Here is a 17,171-nt window from a genome sequence, read left to right as displayed (position 1 = left end):
CAATGAACACTCTGCTGTGGTTAGCTTAGGATATAATTTTATAGAAAGAACACAATGCTTTTAGGAACAGTGATCTTCTTCCTTTAATATCTAAAAACATGACGCATGGCAACAAAGACTTCATAGAGTAAAAGCTTGAAAAAAAAAAGAAACTCTTAGGAACAAACAATTTCACACAGCACAAAACCTAGCACCACCGTAGAAGAGGACAGGAAACACACAGTTCTGATTTATTTACTTCCCCCTAAATCAAACTCTAGTGCACAGAATAACTTTTAAATAAAAAATAAGAGGTGAAAACACATTAGTTATGAAGTCTTATCTTAGTACACATTTCTTTAAACTCTTTTGATTTTAAAGCCTTTGTTAACATGTTACCAAGTTGATTTTCAGAACACATGTAGTCCACATTGATATTCCCATTTTGACAGAGTTCCCACACAAAATAATATTGTAATTTGATGTGCTTAAAGTGTATGTGGAACTCTAGATTTTTCACTAATTTAATGGCACTTCCATTGTCAATTAATGATATGGAAATGTTTCTTTTTCCACTGATGTCCAACAGCAGCCTGTTAAGCCATACTAATTCCTTGGCTCCTTCACTTGCAGCAATGAACTCCACTTCAGTGTTGGATAGTGCAACTGATTTCTGCAGTTGAGATGCCCATGACACAGCCATGTCACCAATCATGGAAGCAAAACCATTTGTTGATTGTCCCGTTTTAGTGTTGCCAGCAAAGTCAACATCAGCATAGGCATGACGTTTCCTGTCAGATGAATTATAGAAGGGACCTATGTCTGAAGTACCACGAAGATATTGGAAAATGTGTTTTGCAGCATTCAGATCAGAAGAAATGGGCTTATCCATAGACTGGACAACTTTTGAAGCAGCATAAGTGAGCTCTGAATGAGTAAAATATGCCAGGTATATTAACGATCTCACAGCTGAACAATAAGGAACAATGCTATATTTGTTGTCTAATTGTTATCACAGGGAGTTTTTAATAGTTCTGAATGAGCTAAGTTAAAATGCTGTAGACTCTTCCCTGTGTATGCCTGCTGTGAAATAAACAAGTCAGACTCTCGTTGCTCTATTTGCAAGCTCAAACATGAGTCTAAAGTTCAAATTGTTATTTTGAATTTTGACTTGAACATATCTAAAATGAATTCACTGCACTTTGAGTTGTGCCTGCAGTAAGTCCATCATTGACATAAATAGCAATCAGCAATTCTTCTGTTTTGCTTTTTTTTTTTAATATAAATGCAAGAATCTGCTGTAGAACTAATAAAGCCATTTTTTTCATAAGGTGACAAACACAACCTGAGCCATCATCAAAACCATCTGGATGAGTCATGTATATTTCTGTATCCAAGTCACCATATAAAAATGCAGTTCTAATGTTGAATTGACCAAGTTTCAAATTTTCTTCTGCTGCAATTGCTATTACAGTATGAATAGCATCATAAAGAGCAACTGGACTAAAAGTTTCATCATAATCAAGTCCGTCACGCTGAAACATACCGCACACAGCTGAGTGAGCACAGTAAGGATCAATCAATCCCATCATATTTATATTTAATATGAAATACCCAGCAGTTATCGATAACATGTTTTCCTTTGGGCAATTCGACCAAGCTTCAGGTATCATTTTCTTCAAATGCCTTTATTTCTCCTTTCATCACATTAAATCGTTTATTGGAATTACTACTTTCGATAGCTATGTTGAAGTTTGTTGGTACAAGCTCTTTGAGGATTGCTTTTGCCAGGCAATCTAATGTCTTTGCTTCTTGAGATTGGTGAGGCTGGTATCCTAATTTGTAGTCACTAAATTTCACTGGTGGATGTATTTCATGAACTGGACATCGATTTGCTAATTCATTTGAATGTTCTTGGTCGCTTGTCTCAATCTAATCAACAGTAGGTTCACTTTTCTCTCCTGTTTCTTCAGGTATGGAATTCAATTCCAACTCAATCAAATTTTCAGTTGTAAATAGCTTTTCTGGTTGAAAATCAACATTGCATGATTTCATCACACGATGTTTTGATGGAATATATACTTTGTAACCATCTTTGTCATTCATATAGCAAACAAAATGGCCAGAAATAGCTTTGTCATCGAACTTAGAACAAAATGTACTTGTCAAATAAACATAGCGTTTTGATCCACAAATGACGTGAATAGTTGAAACTGTTAAACATTTTGCCAGGCCACAATTCAGAGTTTGTTTTACCCTCAACTCTTGACTTCCCAGTATGACTGAGTAGAAAATGGCTGCGTCACATGCATGAGCCCCAAATGATTTAGGTAACTTGCTAGATGTTAACACTGAGTGAGCTAACTCAACTACATGTCGATTTGCTTGTTCAGCAACACAATTTTGCTCAAGAGCATCTGGACAAATAAGACAAAACTCATTACCACAGCCTTGTAGCACTGCAGCTACCGTGATACAACTGTACTCTTCCTCCACCATCAGACTGAAATACTTTTACCCTATGACCAACAGCATCACGCTCCTTCAAAATGTTTTCAAATTTTCAGCCACTTCAGATAAATTTCACATGCAATATATCCGAACTAAATGAAAATAATCATCTTTGAAAATCACATAGTAATGAAAACCATTTATGAGTCAACACACATTGTTCCATTAATGTCTGGACCGATCAAGTCACTGACAGTTTGCAGACAATCTCCCCCATGGCTAAGTGGTTTGCAATGGAATTTGCTAAGAACACATCTATCACAAAATGATGTGGTGTTAGGGCACTTAACTGATATACCAAAACGAGAGAGCACATCTCTTACATGACGTTGATCTTAATGACAGAGTCTCTCATGCCAACATTGTAGTTGTTTTTACAAAGTTGCTAAATTAATAATTACTTGTGAATCCAGAGGACAAACTCACATGTTCATAATATATACTGAACCAGCTAGTCTTCCTGTTGTGACTAATTCACTGTGTTGCCAAATGATAACATCTGTGTTATCATAAGTCACGTTATATCCTCTTTGTGCAGCTTGATGGACAGAGAAAAGTTGGTGTCTGAGATGAGGTACATACCAGATATTTTCGAGCAAAGCAGGTGTCCACCTTTTGTTTACAAATATTTCAGTATGAATACTGCCAGCTCCACGTGCAAAAATAACTTCTTTGCCAGCTGTATGTACACTCTGTGGAATTGGAAACTTTTTGAACATAGCAAAATGCCATTTATTTGTTGAGGTATGCTGTGTCATGCCAGAGTCTGAAATCCAAGAATCTGCAGTATCAGAATTAACACAAAACAACAAGCTAGTGACTAGAAACGTGTTTGGTTTGCTGCTCACTTTTAAACTGAAACTCGAATTATTATTGTTTTTAACTGTTGCTTTTACTTCTGTGACCATGTGCTTTCAGCAGTTTGTGATAATATGTCCAGCTGTCTTGCAATACAGACATGTACGACTTCCTGTCTTCTTTGATGCATTCCCCCTCTGGTGAAAATTTCTTCTATTTTTGATGTTGCTCATATGATTTTGATTTTGTGTAGAAAGCACCAGCTGCCTGTGTAGCTAGCCATTTCTCAATGAAATGTAAATTTTCGATAAGAAGCTTTGTTGTCTGCTCAGATTCAGAAACACGATACCAGGTCAACCTGTAAATCTGGTATCTGAGTCCTAATGTGTTGAAAATATGATGGTGGAACAGCAAAAGGGGCAAAGTTACATTTGAATTAATTTAGTTCAGTTCACTGCATAAGTCATGGAAAATGTTTGCAAGTAGTGACATCATCTTTTGATGTGACAAAGAAACAATCGAACAACGTATATAGCTGCTGAAGTGAAGCTTGTTCATATATCCAACATAAGAGTGTCTCAAATTTCTTTTGCATTAGTCTTCTTTCTTACATGAATAACAGGTTCCTCTTCAAGTGTTGTTCCAATGATACAAGCTGCCCAAGCATTGCCCCATTGCCAGCACTGATGTATGTCAGATGGTTCGTCTCCTTCCGTTAATGATGAGAGCTGACATGTACCATCTATAATCAAATAAAGAGAATGTTCCTTTAAACAGAGCTGAATCTGCCATTTCCATGTTTCCCACTAATCTTCACTTGACAACCTGCAAATTTTGTATGACTATAGTTATCACTCAACCGAAGCATTGTGTCTGCCATTCCACAAATCTTGCAGTCTCACAAATATCCTAGTAAATGGAAAAATAGACCAGCAAACTAGTGCTATAATTCTCACAACCAGAAGCATTCAAACCTGGGCCCATAAACTGTTTTGGTGAACTTAGGATATAATTTTATAGCAAGAACACAACATTTTTAGGAAAGTGATCTTCTTCCTTTAATATGTAAAAAAAAATGCACATAGTATCAAAAACTCAGAGTAAAAACATGAAAAAAAGGCACTCTTAGGAGCAAAGAATTTCACACAACACAAAACCAAGTACCGTCATAGGGAGAGGACAGGAAACACATAGTCCTGATTTACATACTTCAACTCACTCACCAGTCAGTAGTGAGAGGGTATTCAAAGTAAAGACAGTTCGACTGTCAAAATTTTATCAGTAAACTTTCAAAGTATCCATCATAAAGTTCCCAAATTTACTGCCTTCCAGGAAAGTTCTCGCGTTCAAATTATTCTTGGGACCAGGAGCTGACTGAAACCCAAAGTAGAAAGCTTTGAGATATCTAGTGAGTCATGGAATGTACATCAGAAAGTCAGATTAGAGGCCATATGAGGGTGAGTGTTCATTGTAGTTGACCTCTATTGAGGTCGAAGCCAAGTGTGACAGTGAAATTATCCAGTCATGTTTAACAAGTGTTGATGAAACCAAGTTAATTGCTGGATGTTTTTACTGGTCACCCGACTCTGCTGTGACGGTTCTAGAGTCATTCAAAGAAAGTCTACAGTCAATAATGTGGAAATACTCAGGTCACGCAATACTAGTTGGAGGTAACGTTACTTTTGAACACATATTCTGAAAACTGTCTTAAGCAACTAGCTCAGCAGCCCACATACAATGAAAATGTCTTAGATCTTTTAGCTACAAATGGGCCAGACCTTACTGACAGTGTCAGTATAGAAATGGGGATTAGCCGATCATTATATTATTATAGCAAATATGGTTACAAGAGTTAATAAATTAGTGAAGAAGACTAGGAAAGTGTTTCTGCCAGATAGAGCAGATACGCAGTTGTTAGCATATCACTTAGAAAGTGAATTAACATCACTTAGTTCCAGTAAGATGTACGTAGAGGAATTATGGGCAACGTTTAAGCAGTTTAGCAGATAGTAAATCATTGTCTGGAGAGTAGTGTGCCTAGTAAGTGCATAAAGAATGAAAAAGGCACACCATGGTTTAACAACAAAATTCAGAAGATGCTCAGGAAGCAGCAGCTGTTGCACTCTCGTTACAAAAGAGAATGCACAAATAATGACAAGCAAAGAGTAGTAGAGATTCGCGCATCTATGAAAAGATCTATGTGCGAAGCATACAACAACTCCCACCATCACACCTTAGCTAAAGATCTGACAGAGAACCCAAGAAAATTCTCATTCTATGTAAAATCGCTAAGCAGTTGTAAGGGTTCCATTCAGTTCCTTGTTGACCAGTCTGGTGTGGCAGTTGAAGATAGCAAAACAAAAACCAAAGTTTTAAATTTCATATTAAAAAAATCATTCACACAGGAGGATCATATAAACATACCATCATTTGACCATCAGACAGACTCCCTTATGGACAACATAGTAATAAGCATCACTGGCATAGAGAAACAACTAAAAGAATTGAAATCAAATAAATTGCCAGCTCCAGATGGAATCCAGTTCAGTTTTACAAAAAGTACTGCACAGCATTGGCTCCTTACTCAGCTTGCATTTATCGTGAATTCTCACCTGGTACAAAATCCCAAGTGACTGAAAAAAAGTGCAGGTGACTTCATTACATAGGAAGGGTAAAAGATGGACCCACAAAATTGCAGACCAATATCCCTAACTTCAGTTTGCTGCAGAATCCTTTAACATTGTTTGAATATGATAAACTTCCTTGAGACTGAAACACTTATGTTCACAAATCAGCATGGTTTTTGAAAGCACCACTCATGCAAAACTCAGCTTGTCCTTTTCTCATGCTATATACTGTAAATTATGGATGAAGGGCAACGGGCAGATTCCATATTTCTAGATTTCTGGAAAGCATTTGAACAGTGCCCCATTCCATGCTGTTAATGAAGGTTCAAGCATATGGAATAAGTTCACAGATATGTGAGTGGCTCAAAGACTTCTTAAAAAATAGAACCCAGGTATGTTAACCTCAACAGCAAATGTTCATCTGAGACAAGGGTACCATCAGGAGTGCCCCAGGGGTCAAATCGAAAGACTTGCACTTGGTGAACAGTCTACCTGATGGGAGGTGTTAGTCACATGACATTTACAATGATTTGACGGACAGGGTGGGCAGCAACCTGCCTTTTATTTACTGATGGTGCTGTGGTTATGGTAAGATGTTGAAGTTGAGTGAATGTAGGAAGATACAAGACAACTTAGACAAAATTTCTAGTTGGTGTGATGAATGGCAGCTAGCTGTAAATGTGGAAAAATGTAAGTTTATGTGGAGGAGTGGGAATAACAAACCTGTAATGTTCAGTTGCAGTATTACTAGTCTCCTGCTTTACACAGTCAAGTTGTTTAAGTATCTGGGCATAACGTTGCAAAGTGATATGAGATGGAATAAGCATGTGAGAACTATGGTAGGGAAGGTGCATGGTAGACTTTGGTTAGTTGGGAGAATTTAGGAATCAGTTGATCACCTATAAAGGAGACTGCACATAGGACATTGGTGGGCCTAGTCTTGAGTATTGCTCAAGTGTTTGGGATCCGTACCAGGTTGGATTGAAGGAAGACATCAAAGTAATTCAGAGGCGGGCTGCTAGATTTGTTACTGGTAGGTTTGAACAACACGTAAGTGTTACGGAGATGGTTCTGGAACTCAAATGGGAATCCCTGGAGGGAAGGTAACATTCTTTTTGTGAAACACTAGTGAGTAAATTCAATTCTAATGCCACCAACACACGTTGTACATAAGGACCACAAAGTTAAGATTCGAGAAATTAGGACTCATACAGAGGCATACAGATAGTCGTTTTTCCCTCACTCTATTTGCTATTGGAACAGGAAAGGAAATGACAAGTAGTGGTACAGGGTACCCTCCACCATGCATCATATGGTGCCTTGTGGAGTAGGTATGTGGATGTAGATGTAAAGCATGTGAAGCATTCGATAGAATGGTCCCATATTAGTCTAGTTCTATATTCATTTTATCAATATTTATTAACAGCGACCATAAAACATGAAGAATAGCTAGCACTTGAGTAGCAATCCTTGCACAAATTGCCCTGTCTTGTGTGCTGCCTGACCTGTGATGTCTGCTACTGCCATGCAGCAGTGTTACTCATTTGTTGCTGGAGTACTGGTTAATCAACCTGTTTTACTATTCCTGTTATTATGTATTGCTAAACTGAAAATCACACTAGACTTACTCAGCACCATTCTATCAAATGTGTGTCTAAAATTACTCTTTAAAATTCATTTTGTTTATAACAGGAAGCAAACTGAAGTTTTCTGTTGACACAAGGTATCATAAGAAACATATTTGTTTGGACCAATTTGAGCTACACATTGCAAAAATGAAACTGCAGCACGTATGGAAACAGCAAAGGAAATTCACTTGACAACTCTTATGAGAGATACTCAGTACGTAGTTCCCAGTAGATAGAGCAGTTGTCTACAAAAGAGTTGTGGAGAGGTATAAATAGGCTAGCTTTGCTTAGAAAAAAAAAAAAAAAAACAACTTACCATTGAAAGATATCTGGTGCGGGTCCAGGTGAAACATGAGGGATGTGATGCAGGCTTACTGGAGCACAATCTATCATCCCAATGCATTTTTTTGTATATTGCCTTTGCACTTTCTGATTAAATTTCAGATGCCATTGTCTGAACAAATATATGATACTTTTCACATTCATTTTTCATTACAAGTTACTGGTATTTCAAAAGTTAAAAATGTCTCAGAAGTTACTGGTATTTCAAAAGTTAAAGATATCTCAGCCCCTGAGTGCATGTGCATGTGTGTGCATGTGTGTGTGTGTGTGTGTGTGTGTGTGTGTGTGTGTGTGAAAGAGAGAGAGAGAGAGAGAGAGAGAGAGAGAGAGAGAGAGAGAGAGAGAGAGAGAGAGAGAGAAGAGGGCAGGGCATGGGCCAATATGTTGCTTGGCGATATGGTACACAGAACATGGGTAGTGGAGGTGCAATCAGTGTACAAGTTTTGGAGCAGAAGATGAGAGACGGGTGTGTAAAGATATGGAAGTTGTTGATAGGTGAGTCTAGTAAAGGACCGTATTGTTTGACATTTCTGTTTCATATATGCATAGAGCTATAGAGTTGTGGTACCCACATTGCACAATACCATGTCAGATATGGCATTAGTCATACCAACCTTCATAGCAACTGCCCTAAGCCATTCACCTTGGTCATCAGATGCCGCATCAGGAAGTCATGGAAAGATCAAAACTGTACATGTGTTGTATTTGCTGATGGTTTGTGTTTCTGTTTCTGCAAAAATGGTGAGTGATTCATTATTTCGAGACCCTCTGGTAAATTCCAAATGGTTGGTTTATTGTTTAATGCCACATTGTTTTAAGGCCTGGGACCAGGTTTTGAGATTCAGCTGTCTGATTCAGCTCATGTTTCTCAATAGGCTGCAGTTGTTTAATAGATCTTGGGGCTAGTTATTGGAACTTAAAGCAAATGTCTGTATGTGACAAAGTAATTTAATTGGCTAGATAAAAAATCTACTCACCAAATGGTGGCAGAACACACACATTGAAGAAGTTTGTAATTAGACAAGCTTTCAGAGCCAGTAACTCTTTCTTCACACAGAAGGATTGAAGGAGAAGGAAGAGGGATGAAGAAAAAGGGCTGGAGAGGTCTAGAAAACGTGGTATATTTTGGAAAAGTCACCCAGAACTGTGGGTCAGGGGAGACTTACCACAAGGGATGAGAAGGAAAGACTGATTGTTGGGGACTGCATCACACGAGATTTGAAATCCCAAATTTTCAAATATGAAAACCCAAATTTTCAAATATGAAAACCCAAATTTTCAAATATGAAAACCCAAATTTTCAATTATGAAAATCCAGATTTTCAAATCTTGTCCAATGTAGTCCCCAACAATCAGTCTTTCCTTCTCAGCCCATGTGGTAAGTCTCCCCTGACCCACGGCTCTGGGTGACTTCCCAAAATCAGCCCCATTTCCTAGACCTCTCCAGTTCTTTTTGTTTACTGCTCTTCCTTCCCCTTCAACCCTTCTGCCTGAAGAAAGGGCTACTGGCTCCAAAAGATTGTCCAATTACAACCTTCATTAAAGAGTGTGTTTTGCTGCCACTTGGTGAGTAAATTCTTTTATCTATCCGATTGAATTATTTTGAAGAAAATTGGTTGTTTTCATTGTTATAAATGTTTGCATCTACTGCATACAGCCAGTTTAGAACAAAAAAGAAGAATTATAGAAGATTTACATTTATTTGAAAAGTTTTATTTTTCTGTTTGTTCAGAAGGAAAGTGGGTTACACTAACACAGTTAATTTATTGATTATTAGGTCCATAATGGGGATGGAGATACTATCAGAAATGAAAAATATTACATGGAGAGCGTAGCTGGTTTCTCACAAAAAAGGAGATGACTTTATTGTGTGTGATATGTTGGCAACTTAGTGTCCAACAAACTACAAGAAACAGTTTTGTTTGATTTGTAAGATATTTGTTGTCTGAAGTTGTAAGATACTGATTGGTGATATCTGTGGCTTCTTGTCTGATGCAGCGAGGACTCTGCCTATCTCGTGCAACTGCAGCTGTCCTGAATCTTGCATGCTGTCTTGTACTGATCCCTATGTGCCGCAGCCTCAGCTCAGCACTCCACTCTACATTTGGCCATGCTGCACTTTCCTTCTGGTTGCAGAAAGGAAAGTTCATCCATATAACTTGTGCCATTACAATTCTACTTGCTGCAGGTAAGTCATTCAAATTCATGGACAAACTGTTCCTTTTAAAATACAAAACAGTTGATGAGTGCTATTACATGTTCTGGAATCTCAGTTCTCATTATGGCAGAAAAATGCTGGGAACTCTTATGCAAGAATTTTTAATAACTAGTACTATATTTCTGGCCAATGAAGCGCTAGTACTTCTCTATGTTTCCCACTTGATACTCCAGAACCAGCTACTGCTAAGATGTGCTTGGAATATTGCCATGCTATCAAGCTTAGGCTCTCTTTGAGTGACTGTATGACTGATAGGTCTGAATCAAGTGGTTGACAGAAATAATTGATTGTTAATGTAGGCCCGCTGACCCCAGTTATTCTTGTTCATATCAGTTTGCTCCCAGTTATTCCTGTTCATTTCAGTTCGCAGTCGATAATTTGATATCTCACTAGGAATAATGACTGTACTTGCCATTACAAACCCTCCTTCTCCTGGAGAGCCTAATCTATCTTTCCAATATATGTTCCCTGGGTTGTTGAAAATTTGCCTATGGTCTATTTTGGGTTTTGATCAAATCTCAGTTATTCTGATATTAGGGGGTGATTGCTTTCTGTGAGAGATGCAAGCTCTGAGACTTTCCTGTGAATTCCATGGCAGTTACCAACTAATGTTTTGAAATTCTAACTTTCCAGATTTAGAGCCAGTCTGTTGAACCAAGAGAGTAAGGCTTTTTGGCTCTTTCTCTTTATCAGCAGGGGGCAATTTGTTAGCCACATACAGCCCTTCAGTAGCTTCAGTTCTGGGCATTTTCTACCAGGCACTGTCGGATGACAGCTTGATACCAGAGCAGGGTACTCTGCAGATGATGTTGGCTGAAAGAGTAGTTGGCAAACTCTGCAGTGCCTTTGCAATAGTAGGCAACCCTGCCATTCCATCATCAGTGTGATTTACAGTGTCACCAGTGCAATTCACAGTGACTGTATTAAGTTGGTCAGTGGCCAACACAGCTTCTAGTTTTTCTGAGCAGCAGCCAACTTCTTCATCATGATGTAGCAACAGCCACATTTATTACAGATATCTTTATGTGACCTTAGTGATTTTAGAGATCAAACAAAGTAGAGGAATTAAATGGAAAATTAGGTTGTGCTTACAGAAAAAATAAACCTGGAGCAATGCACAAACTGAAGAAGCTGGTTGGTGCAGGAATTGCTGTATCTAGTGTTGATACCATGAAATCTAGAGCTACTACTGATGTTTGGAGATGGTGAAATATATTCTAATTTCTGTAGCTTTGTAATTTTTACTCTTTCAAGTAAATTTTTCATTTGATATAATTAGCTGTTTCATGATTACTGTGACAATGCAGTCTGTTAGTCAATAAAATCACAAGAGATAGTTAGATCTGTTAAGTGAATAGAGTAAAAGTCTAATTAATAATTTAGAATATCATTGGAAGCAAATGTATTGTGAGTCTGCAAACATTCTTTGTTGTAGGACAATGTGCTTGGCAGGTAATATGCAGCTTTAGGATCAGTGAGTTTCCTATCCTTCTTAGTTTCGTTGATTTCTCTGTTCATATATTTCACTCTCTTCTTGATTCCTTGTGCATCATATAATTTATTCTAAACTACAAAATCTTAAAACAAGATAAAGTGCTTTTGTTATTAAGGAAAAAAGGCTTTTCAAAATGGGTGTATTAATCCTGCAACAGACACTTAGTGATGTCAAAGTGTTGTGTGCACATGATTTTATGTACTGTAACTTTGGCATATTTTCTGAACATTTCTATAAAGAATTTTTGTTTCACGATAACTGATGAAATGTAAATTCTACTTTAAACTCAAAGATCAGAAAATTTTAGTAATTCAAGTAACTTTTGTATATAGATTAGATAGGAGTGGGAAAAACAATGCTAGTGAATCTGTTACTTGTTATGACATTTCTCTCTTTCTTGATCTGTACAGGCTCACTATTTCACACTTTGAGCTATATCTAATATTGTTGTTTTCTTTGTTACTCATGATCAAATCACTAGTCAGACTTATAGTAATATGTATCACAGTCATATAAATACACAAGCACATGTCTGTCAGATATCTCTCTCCTATTTTCTGGAGGTTAATTGTTAGTATTGTAGCTCCATTATCCAACAACACAGCACCATTAACATTTTTCATGATGAGCAAACAGCCAAAATTTCCATATTAGGGAAGAACAGCCAACAGTGAGTACTTTAATACTATCAATTATAGGTGCAATTTCTACTTAGAAATAAGAGTTACTTGAATCAGAAAGTTTAGACAAATGTTAAAATAAATATTTATGGAATATTAAGATGATGGTAGAGAGGTAAGTGTGAAAGCTCTTTAGAGTAAAACTACAATGCGAACCCACAATGCCTGTCTCATTTCCCACTATCCCATTGTACTCCATTTTATGGTGAGCCCTGAATTACTTTTAAATTTCAGTCTTACATTCAACAATATTATGAAAAGATGCCAATCACCATATAATGGAGATGCTGAGTCACAGATATTCACAACAAAAAGACAGTCGCAATAGAGGCTTTCAGCCATCAAGGCCTTTGTCGAAAGTAGATGACAGATACACAAACACACACAAGTGCAAACACAACTCACGTACACACATGACTGCAGTCTCTGGCAGCTGAAGCCACACTGCGAGCAACAGATGCAGTGCATGATGGGAGTTGCAACTGGGTGGGGCTAAGGAGGAGGCTGGTGTGGGGAGGGGATGGATAGCGGGTTAAGTGTGGGGGACAGTGAAGTGCAGTTGGGCAGTGCACAAGGACAAGGTGAAGAGAGGGTAGGTCAGTTAGGTGCAGTTGAGATATTAGATGTTGGGCAGGGGAGAGGTGGGGGGAGGGGGGGAAGTTTCTGGAAAAGGAGAGGAGTAAAAAGACTGGGTGCATTGGTGGACTGAGGGCTGGGCAATGCTGGAATGGGAACAGGGAAGGGGCTGGATGAATGAGAAAAATGACTAATGAAGGTTGAGGCCAGGAGGGTTATGGGAATGTAGGATATATTGCATGGAGGATGGTCCACTTGTTTCTTGGCCACAGTTTGTCAGTGGCCATTCATGAGGACATACAGCATGTTCACTTTCATCCCTACATAGAATGCAGCATAATGGTTGCAGCTTAGCTCATACTATTGTTACATTCCATCCTGGATTTTCAATTGTTTGATTTTATTCTTACATTTCAATCATTTTCACACATGGTGAATATAGGCTGCACTTATTTTCCTAAATTTGGGCTTGAAAACTCATGGTGTGGCCTATAATTGAGATATTTCCTCTTAGATTGTAAATTGTCAGTTTCAAAATTACACGTACACAACTCATGTGGGTTGAAATTAATACTACTACGTGTTACTGCAATTACTTTATCTAACTATCAAAGACTTAAGAATAAAATAGCAGAAAAACTTACACCATGTTATAGAATACAGTACCTGTTCCTAAGAAAGAAAAGCAACTTTGTTTCACAAAACTGTTTTGTTTGTACCAAAATCAAGCACAGTCACTTCCCACCATCTCTGCATCACCAGCATCTGATTCTTCCCCCTTACTAGATGACCCAGAATGCTGCTAAGATTCTATATCATAAAGAAAGACATCTTCAGTTCCATTAAGATTCTTAGAAATTCCAGTTTTTTTTTACTTTTCGTGGCACATTCTTACACTCACACACTTTGCAAATGGCCCCCTGGCACCAAAATTGCTTTGTTCATTATGTATTTTCTGTCGAATTGTCTTACACTGTCTTTGAATGGATGAGTGATACACACATCCAAAGGCTGTGACACACTTATCATGCCACCAGGAATAATAATTATGTTAGAGTTTCCTTCTTTCAGTTTTTCTTTCACTCTGTCACCATTGTATTCATGAAAACTACTCAGTAGAGGCATTGATTTTGACTGAAGAAGATCTTCTGGCTGCTTACTTCACACTGCTGAAATCTGATCTAGGACCAGTTCTTCTTCCTCCCTTTGTCATCACAAGCTCTTCCGATATCAGCTGAGAAGTTTTTTCCTTTGGGGAGAGTTTTATGCTTAAAAACCACATGCAGTGGCAATTTTCACCCATCAGCTTTAATGCTCAATCACTTTGCACTGCAGCTTTACAGCACCACATGTATGTATTTGCACACTATGTCCCCCTGCATTATTTACTGTAGTGCTATTTGGCATATCAAAATAGACTGACATTCGGTCTCCATTCTCGACTTGGGAATGTAAATAAAAAATTTTGTGTTAAAGTTGGATCACATAACACTGAAAAGATATCAACCTGTTTTCATAAGCTTGAGGCAGTTTTTGCACAATTGTAGTTCTGCGATGAACAGATAAATCATTTCATTGCATAAATTGCTGAACCCACCCATATGAAACTTAAATTCCATTGGTGAAATAGTTCTTTCACATGCTATTTTGCAGCTTTCAATTTGAATCATTGTCTGCCTCAGTAACTGCAGTCAGCATGACAGATAGCTAAGTGAAGGAGGCTGGGTTCAATTCTTGGGTTGGAGATTTTCTCTGTTCGGAGACTGGGTGTTGTGTTGCCCTTATGTTTGTATCATCGTAATTGACATTCCACTATTGAGATGGCTGAATGGGCACATCCCAAAGCCAAGAAATTGGAAGAAAAGAAAAAGAAGTTGAATCATTTCAGTTGAATGGCATATCCACATTATGTGTTTCAAACTGCAAAATCAAGCTAGTCTTTTTCCACATCTGGATATTTGCACTTTTGTTGTCAAAATGAACATAAACTTTTCGAACTATTCAAAAGTTTTCTTCACTTGCACGCCAATGACAATTTTTTTTCATCAACATGAAATCTTCATAGTTTCCCACTTTTTGAGTTCCTTTGCATAGCTGATAGTGTGAAGTTTAAATTTCACTGTGTAACTAATACATCTCTTTCCATCATCACTCACAAATCAAATGATCAGCTTTTCTCCCATCCTTATCTTCAATTTTCTTAGAGTGTCTTTTGAATAAGTTATGTCACCAGACCTCCCATTACATAAAACCTGCCCTGTTGTTGATGAGTCATCCTTTGTCATCAGGTAGTTGAAGAAGGGAGGAATAGAAGATAGAGTGAGATGTTGAGAACCACAAGGACCTAAAGCACACCATCATCGATTTTGAGATTGTAGTATGTATGCAAGCTCCTGATGCCCCCGGATCTCAGGGTTAACCAACTATGCCCACACTGCTGGCCCACATTCTATATATTAATTTTCAGGAAAATGTATCCCACCAATTTCTCTAATATTCATTTTTATATAGGTCCTAAGCACAAAACATAATACTCTTGCTCTGCACTGTTCAGTTGTCATGTAGGGTTGCAAACATACTTAAGTGTCTGGACCATGTATGCAGTAGTAATGCTTCGCAATTGTAAGTCAGTTTAGTAGTGTGGCCTATATTCAAGATTTACTTTTTACTATAATCTCATGTCAAAAGTTTATGAGCAGTCTATTTTCGCATGTGGCCTATGTTCATTTAAATATTGTGTAGCTGTCTAGTCTCATCACCTTCATTCTGTAAGAAGGAATATTTGGACATCGAAACTTGCAGTTCCGATGATCTGTTATTTCTCTTTTTATTTAAATACAAGCAAATTATTTTCTCTATCTTTAATTAATTTGATGAAATTGCTTGCATCTGTAACTTAATTTGCAGCCAACAGTTCAGTAGTGTGTCAAATAAAATTGGCAACCAGAAACAAACATTCTTTTTGTTAGTGTGCAGTGAGAAATAACTACTATTTTTGGACAAAAACTGGTTACACACAACTAAAAATTATCATCACATTCTCAAAAAAGGGAAGTGTGGAGTATCTACTTATAATTCAAAATAACTGCTATTAAAATGTTCCAGTTCTCCTTCAAATATCATTGCCATTGAGTTATATATCTGATATGTATTGAACAGTCAAAAAGTTTCTATTTGTGGGTGTTGCTGCAACATAAATGCAATGTAGTAAAACTCTGATGTGGGTATGTAAGCACTGACATGTAGGCAAGAGGCTAGTGTGGCGTTCATGTCTTTCCAACATATGTGCAGTAAATGCAGCAACATGCACTAAGGCAATGTTATTACCTAATGTGTCTAACAGGACCAATGTGCTGTTATTCTTTCCTTAGATCCTATAGGACAAATGCTAGTAGACATCCATCAGAGAAGAAAAGAATGTGTATGGGGCAGCATGTCTGCCAAAAACCTCCAATGTGGAATGGTGTGCCAAGTTCCATGCTGTAACTTCATAATAATGCTCAATGCAATATCACAAAAGTCGTAACATAGAAGTTGCACCAACTCAAGTGGGAGACACTTGAGCACCATCCCACCTCCCCTATAGTCCTGATCTCTCCCCATGTGATTATCATGCCTTTGGATCCTTAAAAATGGCCTTGAAGGGTCAACGATTTGTGTGAAACAAGGATGTGCTGTTGTTATGGAATCCTTATGCAGCAGCACATGGTGTTTTACCAAACAGGTAACCAGTCTTCAACCTGGTGCATCAAAGGGATGATTGCCTCAGTGCTCATGGTGATTTTGCCTGATAGGCATATCGATTCTGGACTATATGATCTTATAATGGAAACTTTTTAATTGCCCCTTATATCTATAGTACTTATGTAGTTAAAAACAAAAAGTCATTGCAAGATAAAATACTTATGTTGAATTTCTTGATTTTTTTTTCAGCTATACATACAGCTGCTCATGTTGCAAATGCAGTGAATTTCTCCAGATATTATTCTCACGATTTTCCCGAAATCAACTGGGCCAGTTATGAAGGACAGGTATGTCCATTCTTGTATAGTCTACAAGTGCTTCCTATGACAGAGCTCTCTTGTTTTATGCACATTTAGAATATCTTAAATACTCAAAAGGGTTTATTATGCTGATGATGAGGTAGTTAGAGACAGAGTACAGACATATATTGGATGAGAATGGAACAGGAAATCAGCAGGGCACTTATCAAATGAACCATAATGCCATTTGACGTGAATGATGCAGGTAAATCTGGATTGGCACATTGTGATTTGAAACCCAATTTTCCTATATATTAGTCCCAGTTCTTTACCA

At 37.7% G+C, this 17,171-nt stretch overlaps 1 protein-coding gene across 3 annotated transcripts in view; it reads left to right on the top strand.

Annotated features, from left to right (window-relative positions):
* LOC126419002 (NADPH oxidase 4-like) overlaps nt 1-17,171 on the top strand; it is a 203,503-nt gene that overhangs the window by 82,063 nt on the left and 104,269 nt on the right. For all 3 annotated transcript variants that reach the window (XM_050086052.1, XM_050086053.1, XM_050086054.1), the window contains exons 3-4: nt 9,884-10,073; nt 16,788-16,885. In XM_050086052.1, the coding sequence (XP_049942009.1) occupies nt 9,884-10,073; nt 16,788-16,885 (288 nt within the window). The remainder of the gene's footprint in view (nt 1-9,883; nt 10,074-16,787; nt 16,886-17,171) is intronic.

This window comes from Schistocerca serialis, chromosome 9, assembly GCF_023864345.2.
Source record: "Schistocerca serialis cubense isolate TAMUIC-IGC-003099 chromosome 9, iqSchSeri2.2, whole genome shotgun sequence".
NCBI classification, from domain to species: Eukaryota; Metazoa; Arthropoda; class Insecta; order Orthoptera; family Acrididae; genus Schistocerca; species Schistocerca serialis.
The sequence above is the reverse complement of the archived record's forward strand: the minus strand, read 5'-3'. Positions and strand labels throughout refer to the sequence as shown.